Raw genomic sequence first — 23,562 nt, forward strand, 5'->3', positions numbered from 1 at the left:
CCGAGCCGTGTACGAGTGGGAGCCAACAACAAAAGGAGGGGGTCGCCGAGTTGTTCGTCGAGATGAGGCTTAGAGGGATGGTTGTGGCGGTGGTCAGCACAATGATGGGCGAAGGTCGAGGGAAGGGTGGTACGGTAGGTGGTTAGGGCTAGGTAGGCCGCGGGGAAGGAGGAACCATCGCGGGAGGAGGAAGAGGATGAACAGGTGGCGGCACGCTTCTCACCGTCAGATATTGATCTGATGGCCAGAAATAGAAGTCACCGACACGAATTGTCTTTTTCAGGTACCTGACCTATAGGTGCTCGTTCTGAATCACAGATGACGCAACAACAAATTATTGGCGCACGCGGGACGGCCGTCACATCACGTCGGTTGCGTAGGGGTCGAGGTGGAGGCCCACCGCCGACACCAGCGGCGGCCCGCGCCGCGCCGCGAACCAGATCTTCACCGTCCGCCCGGCGACGGGGCAGGCCAGCCGGTGCAGCCGCTTGTGGCCCACCGTGGTGCCGCGGGCCACGGCCACGCCGTCCACGTACACCTCGTGCCGCTCCACCCGCTGCCCCAGCGCCACGTGCTCCTGTATCCTCACCACGTTGAACGCCCGCGCCCCCGCCGGCCGCCGCAGCTCGATCCAGTACCCGTTCCGCCGCCCGTCCTCCGCCGTCGGCGCCCAGTACGTCTCCTCGCGGCCGTCCAGCACCTTGCCCGCCTCGAAGCCGCCGCCGCGCTCGCTGCTGGCCCGCGCCCTGCTGCCCTCCGCCAGGTCCGTGCCGAAGATGCGCTTGACCGCGGCGCCGAACTCGCGCAGCCTGGCCATGTCGGCGCCGTCGATCAGGCCCGTGGCGTTGGGCGGCGCGTTCAGCAGCAGCACGCAGTTGCGGCCCACCGAGTTGTAGTAGATGTTGAGCAGCTGGCTCAGCGGCTTGGCCGTCTCGTTCCGGTGCCAGAACCAGCCCGGCCGGATCGACACGTCGCACTCCGGCGGCACCCACTCCGTGCCCCGCGGATCGCCCTCGTTCAGGTACCTGGCAACCCGCTGTCAGTCAACAACAGAACAGAGCGATTCTTTTGGTGGTGGTATCACGTTGGATGTATGTGTGTGCGTACTTCTCGATGCCGGCGCTGCCGATGGTTATGGAGGATTGGTTGACGGCGGACCAGCAGGTGGTGCCGGCGAAGCCCTTCTCGTCGCCGACCCACCGGATGTCGGGGCCGGCGTCGGAGAAGATGTTGATGGAGCCCTGCAGCTGCCTCACCGTGTCGAACCACTCCTGGAAATGGTACGTCATCTTGGTCGCGTTGGTCCCCTTGTTGCCGTCGAACCAGATCTCCCACACCCTCCCGTACCTGCACACGCAACAATGATATGTCAGCAATGGCCGGCCGGGCCGACGATGTACGGATGCACGTGCAAGCGCGTTCGGGCACTGACCGGGTGAGGAGCTCGTGGAGCTGGGCCATGTAGTACTCGTTGTACGCGACCTCTTGGCCGTAGTGGCGGTCGTGGAGGTCCCACGGCGAGAGGTAGAGGCCGGCGTCGACGCCGCGCGCGCGCGCCGCGGCCGTGAACTCGCCGACGACGTCGCCGTTGCCGGCGCGCCAGGGGCTGGCCCGCACGGAGTGGGCGGTGTAGGCGGACGGCCAGAGGCAGAAGCCGTCGTGGTGCTTGGCGACGAGGATGGCGAGCGAGGCGCCGGCGGCGGCCGCCGCGTCCATCCACTGGGTGGCGTTGAGCGCGGCCGGGGCGAAGAGGGCCGGGTTCTCGGCGCCCGTTCCGCGCTCCACGTCCGTGAAGGTGTTCATCCCGAAGTGGAAGAACATGATGACCTCGCGCCGCTGCCACGCCAGCTGCGCCGCCGTCGGGATGGGCAGCACCGGCAGCGGCGGCGGCACGCTCGTTCCAGCCCCCGCCGCCGCCACCACTCCGGCGACGAACACCAGGCAGTAGTAGCACAGCAGCGACATCGACGGACCTCCCCCCATGCCGTCTCTCTCTCTCCCTCCCCGGTGTCCACTGTCCAGTCCTACTCCTACATATACTGCCAACGCCGCCGGCTGTAACGGACGGGGGACTCCGGCGACGGGAGAGGGAGAAACGTGACACGGCGAATGCGGACAGGCCAGTGGCGCATGTGAACCTGAGTGAGTGAGGTTGGATTTTTACCCGAGTTTCAGTGGCTACGCGTCCCGGTCGATCCGGTACCCGACACCCGGATCGATCGCCCTCGATCCGGGTATCCAGTCCGTGTTACGGGACGAGGACGATCGGTCGTCGGTCACGCTGGGGCTCAGTAACTTGAGTTGCTTTCAGTGGGTGGCCGGCCGGTCCGATAACGCACGGGCCTGCATGCCGGCTGCCATTCTCGGCATCTTGCGGAAGGACGGGAATATTGCTGCTGGAAGGAAGCGCATAGCTCGGGAGGATGGGCCTGAAGCTCCAGAAGGCTCCAAGTCGGCAACGGGAAGGCAACCCTGCCCTGGCTTGGCTTGCTGTCGCTGGTCTGGAAGAAGATGCCACTTTGTCGCGGCCACCGGGGCCGGGACAAGTGAACAACCATGGCGGCCGCCACAGGACATGGGACCATGGATGCAGGTGAATTGGCCTCTTCATTCAAGCAGCATCCACGGGCACGATCGGCAGCGCGAGCGCGGAGCACGCTGGCTTTGGACGTAGCTGCTGGCCGCACTGCTGCCGCAGGGAGGGCGAGCGAGGTTGTGGCGTCGCTTTCGCTATCACTGTCCCAACGCCCGCGTGCTCGACGTTTCTCCGGGAACTCTCGAATCACAGGCAGTACTAGGCTACTAGCAGCTACTACTATGGCGAAATGATAACCGAACAAAGCAAGGAAAGTCGTGGTTAACATCGTCGAACTCCCTCCGCAATTCAGAACAAGGGCACAGGATTCAGTCGTTTTCGTTTCTTCACCGGGTAGCCTTTTGAATTGGAGTTTGAAACCAAACAAACTTCAACTTAGGAGGATAGATGGGGTGATTCAGATGAGATTCCATGTAGATCTAACTTTCTATTCCCTCGTAGGATCCCCACGGCTTCTCTCTTCTCGAGAATTCATACATCCCTTATCAATGTTGAGGTTCATCATCAATGAGAAAATGGAGCACCTAACAACGCATCTTCATAGACCAAAAACTACAAAATCACCCTTTTCATTCTCGGGGTGACGAAGGGATCGTACCATTCGAACCTTTTATTAATGCTTTTCCAAGCGGTCTCGAGGAAGTAGCAGCCAATAGGACTTTCCTAATACTCATTCGGGATATGTAAAGTACAAACCTGATGGTTATTTGTTATCCCAACTATTCTTTCCCGTCCTAGTACCGATCAGGAAAGGGGTAATTTCCAACAAAGTTTTTGTCTTGTTGAAACACTTGCCTTCCACAATAATTTTTTAGTGTTTAGGAGACGCGAAGTGAAAAGCAAAACTCGCTATGAGGAGAAGACTAAACAAGAGAGGTTTGATCAAAAAAACTGTCGTCTAGTTGAGTTTGATCATCCTCTTTTTCTATTTCTCTTTCTTTCAAGAGCTGAATAAGGGCATATCCGCAAAGGGGAAAGAAATCGGACTTTGTTCTTTACCCCTCCTCATTATTCAAGACGTGAATATAAAGTGTATTGTACTCCCTTGGATCTTTACTCCTCGTTGATCAAGGAAGCTAGAAGGAAGATGGGGGGTAGGGTGAATGGACATTCATATCCACTTTGAATCGTCGGTTAGGAGAGTAGCGACCAAAAAGAAATCATTACACATGATAACTACTGTAGAGATAAAATATAGGAAGGAGAAAGTTAGTTTCAATGACTCATGTGTGTAGAAGAAATAGGTAAACATGGTGGGTTAATATATAAACGTTTGAGTAACTTCACTGGGTAGCCTTTTCCGAAAAAGAATAAGGAGAGAGAATGTTGTCGTGGTGGGCAATCGAGATTCCTCCGGGGGCCTGCATGAAAGGGTGAGCCTATGTCTCGATAAGCTCGCTTACTGCGCCGGCTGAAGGCGAGAGCGAGGCCGGCCCAGCAAGCAAGACCACATGCCTGAGGTTCATTTTTTCCTTTTCTTTTAATCACATTTTATATTTCAAAATATTATATATATATATATATAAATAAATATATATATATATACGCAATTTTCTTCATAAAACATTGAAAACGTTAATCAATCATATGAAAAATGATAAATGTGTATTCATGTATACGAAAAATGTATAAAATGTGTATGAGAAAAGTTGATCAAGTATTCAAAAAAAATGTTAATCAAGCATTTGAAAAATGTTGAAGCAGAATAGAAAAAGTTGTTTCTCATGTATACGATTTTTTTTTTTTAAAATATATAATGTGTATGAATTTTTTGATCATCTATTAAATCATGTTAATCAAGCATTTGAAAATGTTTAATCTATGAAGAAAAAATGAGTCTCATGTCTACGAAAAATGTATACAAAAACATATAATGTGTATGAAAAAATGTTTGTCATGCATTTAAAAAACTATTAATCAAGCACCTAAAAAAGGTTAAATATATGTAGAAAAATATTTATTATTTATACAATGAATACAAAAAATATACAATGTGTATGAAAAAGAGAGTTGCTCATATATTTAAAAAATGCTAAACATGTATTACATTTTTTTAATGTATATGAAAAATGTACAATGTACATTGAATAAAAGTAAATATAAAAAATATTTGAAAATTTTAATTCTGTATTTATAAATGTTAAACATGTGTATAAAAATGTTCATGGTAAAACATTGACCACGTATTGAAAAAATATTGACCCTGTATTTTCAAAATTGTTCAGAAATTGTATTTAAGAAAATAATATACATCTTGTACTCCCTCCATCTCATAATGTAAGATGTTTTTTGACACTAGGTGGAGGCAGTACTTAAAAAATAGTGAAAACCAAGAAGGAAACAAAGAAAACTAAAAAACTTATGAACAACAAAAAAGAAACAAAGAAAAGTAATGAAAAATAACAAAGAAAAGAAAAGCCAGTGAAAACGACAAATGAACAAAAAAGGGTGAAAGTAAAAAAAAAACTAAGAAAATCTTCGCCGACGATGAAAAAAGTAGATGGAAAAAAAGGAAAAGCGAAGAGAAAAGAAAAACGCAAGAAAACCGGTGAAGAAATGAATAACAAAAGAAAAACAAAAAAAATCTGACCCTGAAACAGTGAAAACCTTTATTTTTTAATAAAACCCACCTAAACATTTTTTTTGAGACATGCCTAAACAGTTTTTATTAAAGGGAACCCGGCCCAAACAGTAAAAAACAACAAAAATACAGCAAAAAGACCGAACGCTCTGCAACAATGATGGGCCAGAACGCTGCGCCTATCGTGTGCATGCAGCCCTGCCCTGCTTAGTCCACCATAATCAGTAGTACAAGGAAGATGCGCTAGGCCAGGTTCACAATACAAAGACGCAGACGTTCATAGAATGGCCGAAATATCACTTGCAAAGGTCATCCCCTCTTTCTCAGGTGATAATAAGTGGTGCACTTCATGTACGTCATTTGTCACAATCTGAATGTTTTTTTCTTTTTCTAGATTTATTTATTCAAAATGGTTTATCTCTTGAACCGTGCGTTCAAGTCTCGAACCGTTTTCATTATTGAATTTCTCGCATCGAGATTTCCAAAACTAGCTTTCATGGTAATAGGTTTTGATGAACTTTTCTTACGAAAAAAACAGCAACAACAAAAAAGAATAAAGAAAAAAGCAGAAGAAAAATCCGAAGCGTGGAAGCACGGTTGTGGTCTTTGATTTTTTTTACGAGAAGATCACTTTTTTTTAGTTGTGGAAGCACATTTTTATTCCTTTTTGAGAAGTATAATAGTGCTTATCCTGGAACCAAATCTGTGGTTCCACGAGAAGCAAATATCTGCTTCACGTGGAATAACATCTTTTTCTCCTTTCCAAGAAGCACAATTATACTTCTGGTGGAAGAAAATTTGTGCTTCTCATGGACAACCATCTGGAACCTGAAAACGCGTATAGAAAAAAATAAAATAAATAAAATCCTGAAAAAGCGCCCAACACGCGACAGGTGACGGTGGCTGCGCACTCCACTTGACGAGCTCACATGCCAAGAAAGTGACCCTAGTGGGTGCCCTCCAAGGGGTAACCCTCGGATACTTGCTCCCATAACCAAATAATTTTTATTTAAACTGAAACACATTCGTTACATTTTTAACATATTTCATTAAACAAAAGCGTCTGGAAGTTAGCATAGTGTAAATCTTAGTCCACGTTCGTTCTTCAAGCCCTTTTGTTTCCATGTCTAGCATCCTCGACGTCCGTGAGCCCGAGAAGTGAAGCCGCAGGTCACCCGCGAGGAAGATTAGGACACATGATATGGACTAGCCCACATGGGACACGTGGAGCCACCGTCTCCCATGTCCTACTCTTCCTCATCGGAGTCCGCCGCCTGATCATCGCCGTTGGAGGTGAGATCGATGATGGACATGGACGGGCCTGTCTCGTGGTCGTAGTGGTGCCAATGGCAAGTAGCTGCCGACGTGAATGGCACGCAACTGCCGACATTCCTGTCCACGAGCGCCTTCGTCGCCCGCCCGTTTGCTGTCGTTGCTCCAGCACTGCATGCGACCTCATAGAGCGCCCGCTACTCTCACTGAAGTTCGGGCCCTCCACGGCTATGGCCGTTACGACCTCCGCGCTCGCGACCTCGTTGTATATTTGTCCCTTAGCCAACAGGTGATGCTCCAGGAGGGCGACATTGTAGTGCTACTCATCCCGCACCTACCAAAACGCCGACACTTGCTGCTCCTTCGGCTGCACCTTCGTCATGATGGCAATGAAGTGCGCCTGCGCCATGGTGAAGCTGGCAGGGACCTGAAGGAAATATGCCCTAGAGGCAATAATAAAGTTGTTATTTATATTTCCTTATATCATGATAAATGTTTATTATTCATGCTAGAATTGTATTAACTGGAAACTTAGTACATGTGTGAATACATAGACAAACAAAGTGTCCCTAGTATGCCTCTACTAGATTAGCTCGTTAATCAAAGATGGTTAAGTTTCCTGACCATAGACATGTGTTGTCATTTGATCAACAGGATCACATCATTAGAGAATGATGTGATGGACAGGACCCATCCGTTAGCTTAGCATTATGATCGTTAAGTTTATTGCTATTGCTTTCTTCATGAGTTATACATATTCCTATGACTATGAGATTATGCAACTCCCGAATACCGGAGGAACACTTTGTGTGCTATCAAACGTCACAACGTAACTGGGTGATTATAAAGATGCTCTACAGGTGTCTCCGATGGTGTTTGTTGAGTTGGCATAGATCGAGATTAGGATTTGTCACTCCGTGTATCGGAGAGGTATCTCTGGGCCCTCTCAGTAATGCATATCACTATAAGCCTTGCAAGCAATGTGACTAATGAGTTAGTTACGGGATGATGCATTACGGAACGAGTAAAGAGATTTGCCGGTAACGAGATTGAACTAGGTATGATGATACCGACGATCGAATCTCGAGCAAGTAACATACCGATGACAAAGGGAATGACGTATGTTGTTATGCGGTTTGACCGATAAAGATCTTCGTAGAATATGTAGGAGCCAATATGAGCATCCAGGTTCCGCTATTGATTATTGACCAGAGATGTGTCTCGGTCATGTCTACATAGTTCTCGAACCCGTAGGGTCCGCACGCTTAACGTTCGATGACGATTTGTATTATGAGTTATGTGATTTGATGACTGAAGTTTGTTCGGAGTTCCGGATGAGATCACGGACATGACGAGGAGTCTCGAAATGGTCGACAGGTAAAGATTCATATATTGGATGGCTATATTCGGACATTGGAATGGTTCCGAGTGATTCGGGTATTTTTTGGAGTACCGGAGAGTTACGGGAATTCGCCGGGGGAAGTTAACGGGCCTTATTGGGCTTTAGTGGAGATAGGGAAGAAGGGCCACAAGGTGGCGCGCGCCTCCCCCCTGCCCAAACCGAATTGGACAAGGGGTGGGGGCACGCCCCCCCTTTCCTTCTCCCTCTCCCTCCTTTCCTTCTTTCCCACTCCGAAAAGGATAGGGAATCCTACTAGGACTTGGGAGTCCTAGTAGGACTCCCTACACTTGGCGCGCCCCTAGGAGGGCCGGCCTCTCTCCCTCCCTCCTTTATATACGTGGGTAGAGGGCACCCCATAGACACAACAAGTCTTCTCTTAGCCGTGTGCGGTGCCCCCTCCACAGTTACACACCTTGGTCATATCGTCGTAGTGCTTAGGCGAAGCCCTGCGCCGGTAACTTCATCATTACCGTCGCCACGCCGTCGTGCTGACGGAACTCTCCCTCGTCCTCAACTGGATCAAGAGCTTGAGGGACGTCATCGAGCTGAACGTGTGCTGAACGCGGAGGTGCCGTACGTTCGGTACTTGGATCGGTTGAATCGCGAAGACGTTCGACTACATCAACCGCGTTACTAAACGCTTTCGCTTTCGGTCTACGAGGGTACGTGGACACACTCTTCCGTCTCATTGCTATGCTTCTCCTAGATAGATCTGCGTGATCGTAGGATTTTTTTTTGAAATACTACGTTCCCCAACAGGACCGGCGCGGGGAGGGGCGCCGGATCCTTGTCGCTCACCTCTGGCGAGCATGCCAAAAAGCCTGCCTGTAACCGACATACACGAAGGCCCTGCTAGCCGGCCGAAAGGTCGACCACCTCGTGCTTGTGCTTCATGGAGAGGCTCTACCACATCGCTCTAGAGCTCATGGCCATGGCGAAGGTGGTGTATCAAGGAGTATCGGAAGCGGTCGGGCTGTGGTGCAGATCGTGCAAGGGAGGCTGCATTTAAATAGTGGGCGACAAACAGGCCAAGCGGTGGGCTGTGTCAATGTAGGCGCCGGAGCGTGTTTTTCGGCTACCACGCCTGTTTAATGCCGGTAGGCAGATGGAGGGCACCAGCCGTCCCATACATCTAGTCATGTCGCTCCAATATTGAACATGCATGGAGACTGAGACGCGGCGTGGGCGGCACTCTCGGCCAACAAACTGCTTCAATGCCGGCTCCAGTGAGAGATCGCGTCCGCTCTGCGCCGGCATGAATGCGGCGCCGACCAGCATGAATGTACGGGAACTGCTTCACGTGAGAGAGGGCGCATGTGCAGAAGAGGTTTTGGGGTGGGTCCTGGGTTGCGGATGCGTATCTGGCAGCGGTCGCCTGCAAAGCCTCCCTAGTTTTGGGATTTTGGACTGATCCGTGGACCGATGGGGTAACACGTTGGATGGTAAACTGTGTCCGAATAGCTATGTTTGGACGTATGTAGATGTTTTGAGGGTCCGTGTTGGATATCCCTTACGGGAAAGTTTGGTTTTGTTCAGTTCTTTTCAATGGTGACCACCTGAGAATTTTAAACTGACCTGACGAATCCAACAGGGAGATCATATTTTTCCATATTTATTTCTGTTAGCTACTGAAGGTTTATCTTCTTTGTTGAAAGCTAGATGTGCACTCTTGGAGGTAATTGATTTGAAGGTGGCACCAATGGCACCAACGATGAGCCTTTTTTGTGTGTGCAGATGATAGTATCCTCTTTATGAGAACTTCACCCCAGGCTGCCGATGAAGCTAGGGATGTGCTAAACTTATACAGCAGTGCTTCTGGTCAAAGGGTGAGTCTTGATAAGTCATCAGTATTTTTGGTTGAAGGGTGCCCAAATGACCTATACGAGAGGCATTCCAATACCAGATCATCTTGTTAGCATCTGAGCTTCGATACCAGATGCATTTCGATAAGCATGTCACTTATTTTTTGAAATATTGTACCTCTTTCAGCACCACGTCAATATTAATAACACGCATCTATTTTCAATTTCAGAATTTTTTTAAAACATATTTCAAAAAAAGTTTTTTAGATCTTTTAAATATATGTTTAAACAAAACATGTATTTCAAATTGATTTAAATTATTTATAAAAACAATTAATTAATGTGATACAGAAATATGAAATTAAAATTTTGCAATCTTATTATCAATGAGAAACTGAAATAGTGAAAACTAAACAACTTTCGCTAGCTATATGGGTCTACAAAAAATGCCATCCAGGGTTTGCAAATGCCACCCTAGCTGATGAACGTTCGCCAGCTATGGGTGTCCACACCACACGTAGAAGGTTGCATGGATCTCTAAAAAATGTTGAACGATTGTTTTTTACCCGGTACATTTAATCCTTCGCTAGAAAATGCATTATTATCGATCTCACCCCCTCCCTCTCGTTAGCTTGTCGACACTGTAGCCGAAGCCACCGAGTTGAATCGACCATGGAAAGGACTTGGAGGTGCCACCCATGTTGCACCCTTCACCAACCGTGCGTTGCGCATTTGCGCTCCTGCTTGGCCATTCCCGTGTAAGCATGCACGATGCCTGCCTCGTCAGCGCCCATGTGCGCCGCGCGTTAGGACGACACGATCGAGATCGATCGGCTCTACGTACGTTACGTACCTAGCGTAGCTACTGCATGATGGTACGTGCATGTAGAGGCTTGACCATGCTAGCTACTGCCCGGCACGTATACGTGCAGCGTCTGTAACCAGGACACTAGAGGGCGGCTACCACTACTGTTCATACGCCGGCTGCTTTCATGGCGAAAGCTACTACTCTTCGCTTTTATGTGGCCGGCCGGATCGATCTTGTCCCTGCTTCAACTCTGGTTGCATCGATCTCAAAGCAAACCGTCTTGTTTTTTTAGCAGTTTTCGACCATGTTACGCGGGCAACACGATCAATCTTGACGTACCTACTTTGCAACGGACACAAAATTCATGGCGTGCACATGTGCATGCAGACTTGTCACGGTCACATGAGCTGCGCTGGAGACGACGCACCATATAAGGGCCGTCGCATCGCACGCTACACACATACACTACAGGAAAATCATCAGTGTCTAAAACATTCAAGAGATCGCGAGATAAGCAGGCCGGCCGAACGGACATGGAGATGGCGCACAGAGACCACCTCCTCGCCGCCGTGCACGGCGTCCTCGGCGTCGCCGTCCTCATCCTGTGCCTCGTTGCCGAGCTGTCCGTCCTCGTCTTCCGGCGGCACGCGGCGCTGTACCTCCTCCCGGTCTGCGCGATGATGACGCACCTGTGGCGCTCCGGCCGACGTGCGGACATCGGCCTGGTGGACTTCGCGTACCTGAAGCCGCCCCGCCGGCTGCGCGTCACCATCCCGGGCCTGCTCGAGCACCTCCGCCTCATCGGCTGCTTCGACGACGGCAGCGTCGAGTTCATGTCCAGGGTCGTCGAGGACAGCGGCATGGGCGACGAGACCTACTTTCCGCCGGCGCTGCACTATCTCCCGCCGTCCGCCACGCACGCCGACGCCGTCCAGGAGGCGGGGATGCTCTTCTTCCCCACGCTCGACGAGCTGTTCGCTAAGACGGGCGTGCCGCCGTCCGCCGTCGGCGCGCTCGTCGTCAACTGCAGCGGGTTCGGCCCTGCCCCGTCGCTCACCGCCATCATCGCCAACCGCTACCGCATGCCCAGCGACGTCAAGACCTTCAACCTGTCCGGCATGGGGTGCGCCGCGGGCATTGTCGGCGTGGACGTCGCGAGGGGCGTCCTGAGAGCGCACGTGGGCGCCGTCGACTACGCCGTCGTCGTCAGCGCGGAGATCGTCACGATCGGGTGGTACAGAGGGAGGGACCGCAGCAAGCTTCTGCTCAACTGCTTCTTCCGCACTGGCTGCGCCGCCGCGCTGCTGTCGAACACCGCATCGGCGGCAGCGCCGGTCAAGTACCGGCTCGTCGCGCTGAAGCGCACGACCATTGCGGCCGACGACTGCGGCTACAATTTGGCCGTGAGGGAGGAGGACGACGAGGGCATCACCGGGTTCACCATCGGCCGCGGCCTCGGCCGTGTGTTCCGGGACCTCCTCCGCGCCCACCTCCCCGGCTTCGGCGCCTCCATCCTCCCGTGGCACGAGAAGCTCCGCTACGCCGCCGCGCTCGTGCGATTCCACCGCCGCCGCCGGAGTAGCAAGAAGGTCCAAGGCGGCGAAGGCCGCGTGGAGGCGCCGAAGCCGAACTTCCTGGCGGCGGCGAGCCACTTCTGCCTGCCGTCGTCGGGGATGCCGAACATACGGAGGCTGGCGGAGGGGCTGGGGGTGGGGGAGAGGGAGGCGGAGGCGGCGCTGGCGACGTTCCAGCGGTTCGGGAACCAGTCGGCGTCGTCGCTGTGGTACCAGCTCGGGTACCACGAGGCGAGGGGGCGGGTCCGGCGGGGCGACCGCGTGTGGCAGCTCGGCATCGGGAGCGGGCCCAAGGCGAGCAGCGCCCTGTGGGAGCGCGTCGCGGCGTACGGCGACGCCGCGGCGGCCGACGAGGGGCCGTGGGGCGACTGCGTCCTCCGCTACCCGGCGAGGGCACCGGGCGCCCCGTTGGCTTGATCTGACCGTACGTACCTAGTGCATGGGTGTAGGGTGATTGGGCTCCTGGATGGATCAGAGGAGACTGTTTGTTTGCAAGTGCGAGGACAGTGTTGTTTGTGCCGTGCGTACGTACGTACTTTCAATTTGCTTGCTTGGGTTGCTTAGTTGCTGTTGATCGTCGACGTCGAGTCGTTGTTTCATCGTAGAGCGGAGAATAAGCTCGGAACCTCCATCTGGGCTTTCTCTATTTTATTGTACTTCGATCTTGTTTCCTGCCTTTCGTCGGAATCCATGGCGTATTTTGACTGTTTTCAACTTTGGTCATAAATTGTTTACAATCATTCTTCATGAAGTTTACATTAACAATTTAGGGCATCTCTAACGCGTACCCTTAAAACGGACACACTATCGGATGTGAATCGCGTTCGGATGCCTTTGCGGACACGATACACGAGCCGGCCATCCAACCGTGTTTAAACGTCCTCCCTTGTTTTTTTTTTCTCAAGTCCGCCCTTCGGCAGTGTTGTTTGTGCCTTGCCGTGCGTACGTACGTACTTTCACTTTGCTTGCTTGGCTTGCCTAGTTGCTGTTGATCGTCGAGTCGTTGTTTGGAGCTGCTGCAAGGTGATTGGTAGAGCGGAGACTAAGCTCGATCGCAACCTTCATCTGGGTTTTCTCACTTTTATTGTACTTCGATCTTGTATCCTGCCTTTCGTTTCGGAATCCATGGCGTATTTTGACTGTATTCAACTTTGGTCATAAATTGTTTGCACAATCATTCTTCATGAAGTTCAAATTACCAGGGCATCTTTAACGCCGACTCCTAAAACGAACACACTATCCAGCTACAGACCGCGTCCGGACCCGTTTGCAGACACAATACGCGAGCCGGCCATCTAATCATGTCCCCTAAATGCCCGCCCCTGCTTTTTTCTCTTTCCACAACACTCAAAATAGCTATAGGAAATAACAAAATTCATCCATAAACACACAAATATCCCTAGTACAACAATAATTCAAATATAAATATTCGTTCGAGATAATCAGATGTTCAACAAGTTTTTTAAATTCGTCGATTCCAAATTCAACAATACTCCAGACAGATTTAGCGCATGTCGTCCCATGCACTGTGTCACTTGAGGTTCATCCAATAATGTATCAACGTAAATGACCCGCCCTCGGTCCTGTGGTAACAACATGGCAGTACGTCCGGGCTATACAATGTGATTATTATCAAGTTGCATCATTGAGCGGATCAATGAATGGGCCAATATGCAGAGCAACAAGAAACAAAACTTACGATCTTGATGGTTGAAGAGTCCGGTGGCTACCTTCTCTCCACCTATGCAATCACACCGCAAAACTTTATGATGGTGTTGGAGATGGTGTACCACCGACAGGCACACGTTTTCACTGTGTGATCATGGATCAATTGCAAGTTGTACAACGCTTTGTGCTTTTGCTCATGAAATGAAGCATGCACATTTTGCCAAAAGGTGAAGCTCCTCATGCCTATAAAGTCCGCAAATACGACCTTCCACGCATCACACAACAACTCATTCTTCATCACCGAGTACCCTGTCATCATGCTTACTCTAGAAAGCAACAAGAAGTTCAATAAAAAAGCTCAATATGGCATTTGACTGAGCACCTACCGGGGGTGGTGTCCGCCATGGACGATGTCAATAGGGGGGGGGGGGCAGAAGGTACCTAGATACGGACGGATCCTGGGTGGACGACGACATAGTCCAAAGGGAGCAGGCGCGTGGGTGGGGACTATGGACGTCTGGCATTGCCTGGGCGGCAACCGAAGAGATACAACGGCGGCGTCAGACGAGGAGGGAGCGGAGAGCAGGTACGGAGTGGACGAAAATGACCCGGAAAGGGCGATTTGAGTGGGCCGGGGGTGTTGGAGCCCTAATTGGCGGCGGTCCGGACTCCCACAAAGCTCCCCCATGTTTATGTCCGGTTTATGGGATTCTAGACAACCGGACACGTCTGCAGACCTATGGGATACCGTGTTGGATGACAAAGTACGTCCGAACAGTTCGGTCAAGACGCATGCGGCCATTTTGGAGGCCCACGTTCAAGATGCATGCCCTTACCACCTAACTCTAAAACCAACTAAGATAAGACAATGTCAGCATCTTAGCTCACCCGATGATTATCTTGCTACCTTATCTAATAAGTAGTAGTTGTGTGCATTGAAATGAAGCTAAGGCCGGGGCAATCTTCCTTTTCTAAAAAAATGCCATAAAATAATCATACAAACACAATCATTTAATTACTACTCCCTCTCATCCATATTACTTGTCTTAGATTTGTCTAGATATGGATGTGTCTAGACAAATCAAAAACAAGTAATATGGATCGGAGAGACTAAAATAGTGACATGAACAACACATGTATGTGTTATATCATAATATTCCATATCTAAATTCAATCAATGTGTCTAAAATAAGAAACATTTACTTTTGGCGAACATCAGCCATGGGGATTGTCCCAGGAACACAAACTATGTCAAATGGCTTTTTTTTCATTTATTATAAGAGATGTCATATTTTCATCAAGAGATGGCATTTTTATTTATTTAAGAGATGGTATTTTTATATTAAGAGATGACATTTCTTATTATTAAGAGATGCCATTTTTATATTAAGAGATGACATTTTTTGTTACTAAGAGATGATATAATTTTATTTTGAAGAGATGACATTTTTAATTACTAAGAGATGTCATTTTTTATATTAAGAGATGACATTTTTATTATTAAGAGATGGCATTTGTTATTTTTATATGACATTTTTGTTTATTAAGAGATGACATTTTTTATCATGGCATTTCTTTCTTTCTTTTGTGTTCACATGGCAACTCAAATTGTAGGGCCACGACAAGATTTTTTTTAACATCCACAATTTATTTATGATATTAGAGGACGGCATTTTTCAAACATTCAGAGCATGGCATTTTTTTTCAATTTTTGGATTTTCTACGTGTTTTTATAATAAAATGTTTCTTGGCGGTTCATGGCATTCTTTCATATAAAAAACAGGTAGCTGGGCCTTTTTGGGTCAACCGGGGGTTGCCCCTGGCTGCCACCAGCGAACAACTGAAACGATCATTCGATTCTCAAAATAAAAAATAAAAAATAAAACGATCATTCGGAGGTCCCCCCCCCCAACCAACATGGATGCCAGATATTGGTGTCCAAAAGAAAAGGAGATCAATACTAGCGCGCGGATACTTTTTTTTAGGGTTTTTTCTACTCCATTGTGTGAATACTGAATAGTAGCTAATTTGAATTTACCGTGAAAGGTTTTTTGAGCTACTATTTGTGAATTCTTGCAAAACAAATCTACTATTTTTAGCAAGATCTTTTTGTTTCATAAAGCATAGACCGAATTTGGATATGAATGTGCTGGGTGGCAGATACATCTTGAGTGAGGATGTTTGGCTCCCAGGCTCTATGGAGGCCGAAATTTCGAAAAAGTCAAAAACCAACTAGAACCTTTCAAAACTTACACATTTACGTATGTACGTATACTTCATGTCTACACACTTTCATGATGACATACCTTTTGATGTGAGTTTAAAAAAACCTATTTGCTTGGTGGTTACCCTTCGCAAACCTGTTTTTACCCGTGGCGGGAGGTACCGGTGGATTCTGAACCAATAAAATGGTGCCACCTCAAAAGCTGTGGGACCACATGCATATGCAGGCCAGGTATTCTCATGTTTGCATGGCTCGTATTTCCCAGTGCCAAGGCCCACCACATGCAATCCCTGCTGAGGAATCCACTAGCGTGACTACAATGGGTGTTGTCCTTTTTTTACCCCATACCAAAGCAGCTAATTTAATAATCAATATAGATTAGGAAATCTAATTAGCTCAATATTAATCCCTACTTTTTAATTTGATTTCACTTAGAGATATTTAATATTTTTAAAAATATATTAATAATTTCAAAAGCTAAATCCAATTATTTCAAAGAACCACTTCCAAATATCTGAAAATAACTGATTTCGCTCATTTCAAAAACTAATTTTAATTCTTTTAGAAAACAAATCTCACTCATTTGAAAATACTAATTTCACTCATTTCCAAAAATTGATTTCAATAATTTCAAGAACTCATTTCCACATTTCACACATTGAAGCAGATTTCGGTTATTCCAATTCCAATTTCACATTTCACAATAAATGAAACTAATTATTTCAAAGTGTCAAAGAACTGATTTCAATTCTTCAAAAAGAATATTTCACTCATTGTGAAAACCTATTTCACTGTCATATTGTACAAAAGACGGAAACTTACTATTCAAAAGAGTGGCATAAACAATTTTAATTTTTTACAATGTCATTTCAGTTATTCCAATTCCATTTTCATATTTCACAACGATTGAAACTAATTATTTCAACCGTCAAAGAACTGATTTCAACCCTTCAAAAGGAAGATTTCAATCATTTCAAAAACATACACTATCATATTTTACAAAATACTGAAACATAGTTTTTTCAAAAGACTAGCATAAAACATTTTAATTTTCTACAATATCATTTCACTTATTCCAATTCTAAGTTCATATTTCACAATGAGTGAACTGATTATTTCAACTGTCAAAGAACTGATTTCAGTTTTTCAAAAATAAGATTTCAATCCTTTCTAAAACATATTTCACTATCATTTTTTGCAAAAGACTGAAACTTAGTATTTCAAAAATAAGATTTCAATCCTTTCAAGAGCAACTGTTTTTTTACAATCACATTTCAGTTAGCCCATTTTTCAAACCATGATGCCTCTTACCTATTTTCACAAAATTCATATACCAGAAATTAAATCTCACACATATTTTGAAACTAGTTCAGGGAAATCATTTTTTGGAACTGAGTGAAATTGGATTTTGAATGTAAATGAAAGATAACTAATCATTGAAATGTCAAATGACTAATAGCTATTTTTGAAATGAGTGAAATCATTTGAATTAGTGAAATCCATTATCTAAAATGAGTGAAATCATTTGGAAGTAGTGATTTTTTGGATATAAGTGAAATTTATGTTTTGAATTGAGTGAAATCTGTTTTTTTGAAATCAGCGAAATTAAAACTAGTTCAAATGTATCCAAAATTGATCTTGTTCTGAATATCTTCTCGCTATGAATTCAAAATATATAAAAAAAATATCAAAATTGAAGTTTTGATCCAAAAAATATCAATCATCCAAATTTTCACAATGAAATTAAATGGAAGTCTTTTGATGGGGGAGGGAGATTATTTTAGCATATGCATGCAGCTGGTCTGCTCTCCAACCTTTCTCTCTCCTAACATAAAGCTGACAAGAGCATGGAGAAGGTCCACGTATTCCTCTTCATCTCTCTTAGAGCATCTACAACCGCAGGTTGCAAATCCAGGCCCTCAAACGCCCGCGGACAAAAGAAGCATGGTTCATCGGAGTTCAACGACAAATCCATACTACAAACTTAAAACATAGTTAAAATATAAACATAACGGGGAAGGGCGGAAGAAATCACCATTTCCTCGACGGCCCCTTCCCCTTCCAGTCGTCGGCGCGGCTGTGCCCGTCCTCCGTGTAGGCGTCGGCGTGCGGAGGCGCGTCGTCGTCAGAGCTGGAGGTGGAGCCGTCCGCCAGATTCGAGTCCAAACTGCAAGGCATGCCCGAGAGCCTACGGAGCAGGCGGTCCTGCTCCTTCGCATGGTGGGCCGCCTTCGGCTTCGCCGCCGCCTCCTCGGTTGCCTCGTGCTCCGACATCTCGATGGCAAGTCGGAGGGCCGTGGCATTCTTCCGGCCGAGGTGTGGGGCATCCATCTCCGCCGTCGTCAGAGAACGGCGGAGGACCGAGGCGAGGAGCACGACCTCGGGATCCACCGGTGCGCTCGAGGGCGAACGGCGGGCCGACATTGCCTCCCCCTCCCCCTCGCTCGCTGCCGCTCGCGCCGGGCTGCATGTGCCTCGGACTCGGGCGTCTGCGTACGTATCGGCCCCGGCGCGGGCATGAGGACCCAACGATGGCCGGGTACCACTGCCGGACCAGAGGATTGTGGAGGCGGGCGGCGTACCCGGCGAAGCGAAGGGGAGCTGCCGGAGCAGAGCGGCGGGCGGGAAGGCCCGACGACGTCGCCGACGCTACGTCAACAGGCGACAGGCGCTGAGGAAGAAGATCTGCCGCTGCCGGGGCCGCCTTGCTTGAGCAGCGACCTCCGCAATGCGATGTGGAGGGCCACCTCCTCCACGTCGATGTTTGACCCGTCGGATTCTAACTCAGATCCTCCGTTGGTTCCGTCGCCGGCCATTGGATCGGAGGGAGGGGATCGGAAGTGGAGTGGAGGGAGACGGGAGCGAAGTGGATTTCAGATTGACCGCTGTCTAGGATTTTCCAGATGTGGGGATATTTGTCGGGCTGGGGTGGGCCGGGCTGACGTGGCGGACGCACCCGGGCGCCCCATTTTTGAGCTGGATATGAGTGGTGCTGGTTAGTCAGGCCTTTGAGGGCCGTTTCAGGGGGACGGCTGGGTCAGAAAAGGTGACCGGACAGTGACCGGCCGGGAGCATGAGGCGGGTTTGAGGCGCCCGGCTGTAGATGCTCTTATACACAAAACAAAGGCACAATTCCTTAAAAGCACTCCAACGGTAGATGCTCCACTGGTAGATGCCGGCTCCGGTAAAAAAACTTTTTCGGGTTACCCTTGCTGATGAGAGGAAGAAACGAAGACCCAGCGAGGTCTCCACCCCGGGGCATACCTCGAGAGAGCAATGCACCGTCTGCATTGTTCGGGCTGCTTTCACCTCTTGGGCCTTTCTTCCCTTGAGAATCTTCCCATTTGACTAGTGTTGTCCTCCCAGAAGTAAGGCCAACTCCACCGCGCGACCCCATCCTATCCGGCCCTATCTGTTTGGGGTAAAAGGGACAAACCAGACGGCCCAGCGCGCGGGAGCAAACGGACTTTTTTCCGTTTTCTGTCCGCTTTCGACCCATCCCCGGCCCAAGTTTGCGCCGATTTTGGGGTGAAACGGACAACGCGTGGACGGGGGGGGGGGACGCGCGCGCTTGTCCTCCCCTGGCCCGCCTGTCGGTGGTACAAAGCAAAACCCCCCGCCCGCCCCATTTGGCGCCATTTCCCTCAAACCCTCCCACGTCCCTCCCACCACCCCCTCCCTCCCCCATCCATGGCCGACGCCAAGCCGAATTTCGGCGGCCCGGCCGTCGACCCGTCCCCAAAGGTGAAGATGAAGGCGGCCAAGGCGCCAAGGAAGCCGCGGTCGGAGTGCACGCCGGAGGAGATCACCAAGTTGGACGCGTAATCGGCGAAGAGGAGGGACCGGAGAGCGGTCGTCAAGGTCAATGCCGCCACGGCCAAGTTCGCCGCCGAGCGCGATGCGATGGAGGCCGCGCGGCGCAAGGCCGCGGTCGACGAGAAGGAGGACATTGTCAACAAAGCGCACGCCCTCCTCATGCTTGGCATGGGCCGTCCGGCCGGTTTCCCTGCAACGGCCGTCGGCCCGGCAAGCACATGCTCGTTGGTCGCCCGGCCTCCGCACTGCCAGTCGCCGACGTCGCGGACCACACCCATGTCGCCCGGCTTTCCTCCGCCAAGGCATGACGGCCAGACCCGTTTCTCGGGGTCGCCGGACGTTGGCGTGATCGCGCCATCCACACCCCGCCCCTCGCCCGTCATCGACCTCAACGTCACGCCTGGGTCCAGCAGCGGCGGCCGGCCGTCCGTCGAGATGCAAAGAAAGCAAGCACGAGCACCGTTCACGGGCACCATGCCGTCCCCCCGCGTCTTGTTTGACGGAATGCCAACACCAACGCCACCGGTCGACGACCCCTTCTACAACAAGTACATGGAGGACGTGATCTTCGAGGGTGGGCAGGGCCGTGCCTACGACCCCGACGAGACCCAAAGTCAGGATGGCCGCGCCCAGTACGTTCCCGATGAAGAGGCCGACGACCGTGCTGACTACGACCATGGTGACTCGTGGCATGAAGACGATGACATCTATTGCGAAGGTGATGGTGATGAAGAAGAAGGCAATGACGTTGATATTAGTGGCGAGCCATTGTTCATCGACGAGCTCACCCAAAGAGCGGAAGCACAAAAGAGGAGGAAGAGCATTCGCACGGGTTCATATACACAAGATGAGGACAAGTTGATTTGCCAATGTTGGATGGAGATTAGCCAAGATCCGAGGACGGGCGCGCAACAAAAGGGCCTTGTTTTTTGGACGAGAGTCCACAAAACATTCCATGAAAGGAAGATGTTTGAGCCCTACCAAATTACAAGCAACCATGGCATCGGCTCGATTCAAAAGAGGTGGTTGTTCATCCAACAAGAGTGCAACAAGTATTGCGCCGCATTTGAGAGTGTTGAAGCACGACCCGTGAGTGGTCTCGGCGTTGGGGACATGGTATGCTCTCCTCATCCTAGTCCTTTTCTTGCTACGGCCATGAGACTTCGGCGTTGTATATGTTTGCATGTTCAATTGTTGTTGATCATGTGGTGTAGGCATTTCAATCTTTGGAGGCATTCAAGGCCTGGCACAATGACAAGCCATTCACTCTTACGCATTGTTGGACGATCATCAACAATTGCCCTAAGTTCAAGGACCAATACCGTGAACTTCAAAGGAAGAGAGGCCTGAAGACGGCCAAGTTCGCCGGAGGTGGAGATGGCGAGGCGTTGAAGAGGCCGAGGGGCAAGACCAACTCCAAGGTTGACGGCATACGTGATGCCTCATCCATGGCATTGCATGACACTTTGCATGGCATGATGTCTCAAAAGGATGTGAGAGACGAGAAGAAGCGGCAAAGCAAGGACGAGCAAATGAAGCAATACCTAGACCTTTAAAGGAAGAAGCTTGAGATGGAGGAGGCGGCCAAGAGGAGGAAGATCGACATGGAGGAGGCGGCCCGGCAAAGGCAGCTTGACAACGAGGCCGACAATGTCAAGGCCAGGCAGAGGTAGCTCGACATCGAGGCCACCAATGCTGCCACCAAAGCGAAGGAGGTGGCCCTTGCGATTATGAGCGTGGACTTGTCCAAGATGAGCGAGAAGACGAGGGCGTGGTTAGAGGCCAGGCAGAAGGAGATGCTCGACGCCGACGGCCTGAACTAGATCGTCCGATCGGCCATGGACGTTCTTTTTGGAGGCTGGCATGGGTGCCGCCCGCCCGCTGGGCCGCTGGCTGTGTACCGGTGAGAAAAACATTCATTTTGGAGGCCGACTGTGTTGCCGGCCGCTGGCTGTGTTGCCGACGAGGAAAACTATTCATTTTGGAGACTGGCTGTGTTGCCGGCCGCTGGCTGATGCCGGCGGTGGACGTGTAGGCCGCTGGCTCTGTTGCCGGCGTGATAAACTGGGACCGCTGGCCTGATGAACTAGGGCTTGGCATTTGAAACGTTGCTCTTTTTTTAAAATAGACGCGGACAGGATGGGGCAAACGGATGTGGCCGCGCGCTGGGCGCACGGCCACCGCATCCCAGACACGCCCGGACACGACCCCATTGCCCTACCCAAACGGACAGAATCCGAACAAAACGGACGTCCGTTTGGGGTCGCGCGGTGGAGTTGGCCTAAAAAGACTAGAGCTGTCTGTGTCTCCTGGATTCGAAACGTACGAAGAAGACCATAAGCGGCACGGCTGCGCAAAAGAACATGCATATACTGCTCCCTCCATTCTACAATGTAGTGCCTATAGATTTTTGTGAAAGTCAAACTTTGCCAATTTTGACCAATTGTATAAAAAAAACTGTCTACATCTATAATATCAAACATGTATATTCTAAAAATATAACTCACGATGTATCCAATGATATGCATTTGGTATTCTAGATGTACCTACTTTTTTTTATAAACATGATCAAAGTTTGTAATGTTTGACTTTTGTAAAAATCTATAGGCACTACACGATGTATCGGGAGTGTTGATACATCGACATCTATCTATCTTCGTCTGCATCTCCTTGTCTGGTAGCATTAGCCCGGAGCATCTCGATGTCGAACAACCTGCGCAGGAGAGCGACAAGCATGGAAAAACACCACGGAACGGGAGCGCCGACGACCAACTCGGGGTCCTCCTATGGCTGGGAGAGCTCCGCAGGACGTGACGTGATATGCTGGCCGATCAGCAGAATTATTCTGTGGCCGGCCGGCGGCGACCGGTGCAAAGTCCAGCTACAATCGGCCGGAGTTCCCTTCCCTTCTGACCAGGGAGCGCCTATAAAAGTAGCCCCAGCTTCCTTGCAACCGCAGACACTCTCACTCACCCACCAGTCCACCGCGCATCTCCACTTGCTAAACTAGCCACCGTACCATTCGCAGCGGTCGAGCGGCCGCCGGCGAGATGGGCAATCCTTTCACCGAGTTCGCCCATATCTTCCACGTTGTGCACGTTGCACATGCCCTCTGCAAAGCAGGCCAAGATGCTGCCCGTGAGCCCAAGAAGAACAAGAACAAGCCCAATCCTCGCTGAAGGCATGTGATGGAGAACGGTCGAGCACTTAGACTATAAACAGAGCGCTACCGGGAGGCAGCCCGTCTTTTTCCACTGTGTCATCTACTGATGCTTTTCCTAGCTACCGGGAGGGCAGCCCGTTGTTGATTTGAAAAAAATCAAGGAAAAAGATATTTCTGTGCTTCGTCAGAGTCAAGAGTGCTGCATGCGTGCATGTGCATTTGTGTATTCAGCTGACCTGTGGTTGCTTTGTTCTGTGCTCTCTTTGGTTTACTCAAACGGACTGCACCCCGACTCCTTGAGCTGAAACCCTCCAGAGGCAATTGGCTACTAGGTTTGGAGGTGCTAGTTTTGGTAGGATGCTGGGACTGTTGACCACGCTAGATAGACATGCTGAACATCAAAGTCTTAGTGTTTGTTTTCCTACCTATAACAGCACACGCGGTAAGAACAGAGGGAATGAAATGTACGGCTATCTTGACTGAAGCTTTTTCTACTAAACGCATGCATAGATCATTCTAAACACAGGCCAAACGAAGCCAAACCACATAAACCGGTATAATTAGGATGCATTTATGCCGCAAAAAATCACGTTCTCATACTTGATGTGTAGGAATTCTAAAAAGAAGTCTATTATTGGACTATCAAATTCGTACAT

The 23,562-nt window shown here is 49.5% G+C and overlaps 2 protein-coding genes across 2 annotated transcripts; one reads left to right on the plus strand and one right to left on the minus strand.

Moving 5' to 3' along the window:
* Nucleotides 1-275: 275 nt before the first annotated feature.
* On the minus strand, nucleotides 276-2,616 carry LOC123122231 (putative alpha-L-fucosidase 1). Its single transcript, XM_044542378.1, has 3 exons — nucleotides 1,433-2,616; nucleotides 1,108-1,347; nucleotides 276-1,025 (listed from the first exon to the last, which is right to left on the minus strand). Exons 1-3 carry the CDS (start codon nucleotides 1,981-1,983, stop codon nucleotides 359-361), a joined length of 1,458 nt encoding a protein of 485 aa, XP_044398313.1. The 5' UTR covers nucleotides 1,984-2,616; the 3' UTR covers nucleotides 276-358.
* An 8,283-nt stretch (nucleotides 2,617-10,899) lies between these two features.
* Nucleotides 10,900-12,749, plus strand: LOC123122232 (3-ketoacyl-CoA synthase 4). The gene has a single exon (XM_044542380.1). The coding sequence runs from the start codon at nucleotides 10,995-10,997 to the stop codon at nucleotides 12,450-12,452; it is 1,458 nt and encodes a 485-aa protein (XP_044398315.1). The 5' UTR covers nucleotides 10,900-10,994; the 3' UTR covers nucleotides 12,453-12,749.
* Nucleotides 12,750-23,562: the final 10,813 nt, after the last annotated feature.

This window comes from Triticum aestivum, chromosome 5D (genome assembly GCF_018294505.1).
Source record: "Triticum aestivum cultivar Chinese Spring chromosome 5D, IWGSC CS RefSeq v2.1, whole genome shotgun sequence".
Taxonomy (NCBI): Eukaryota; Viridiplantae; Streptophyta; class Magnoliopsida; order Poales; family Poaceae; genus Triticum; species Triticum aestivum.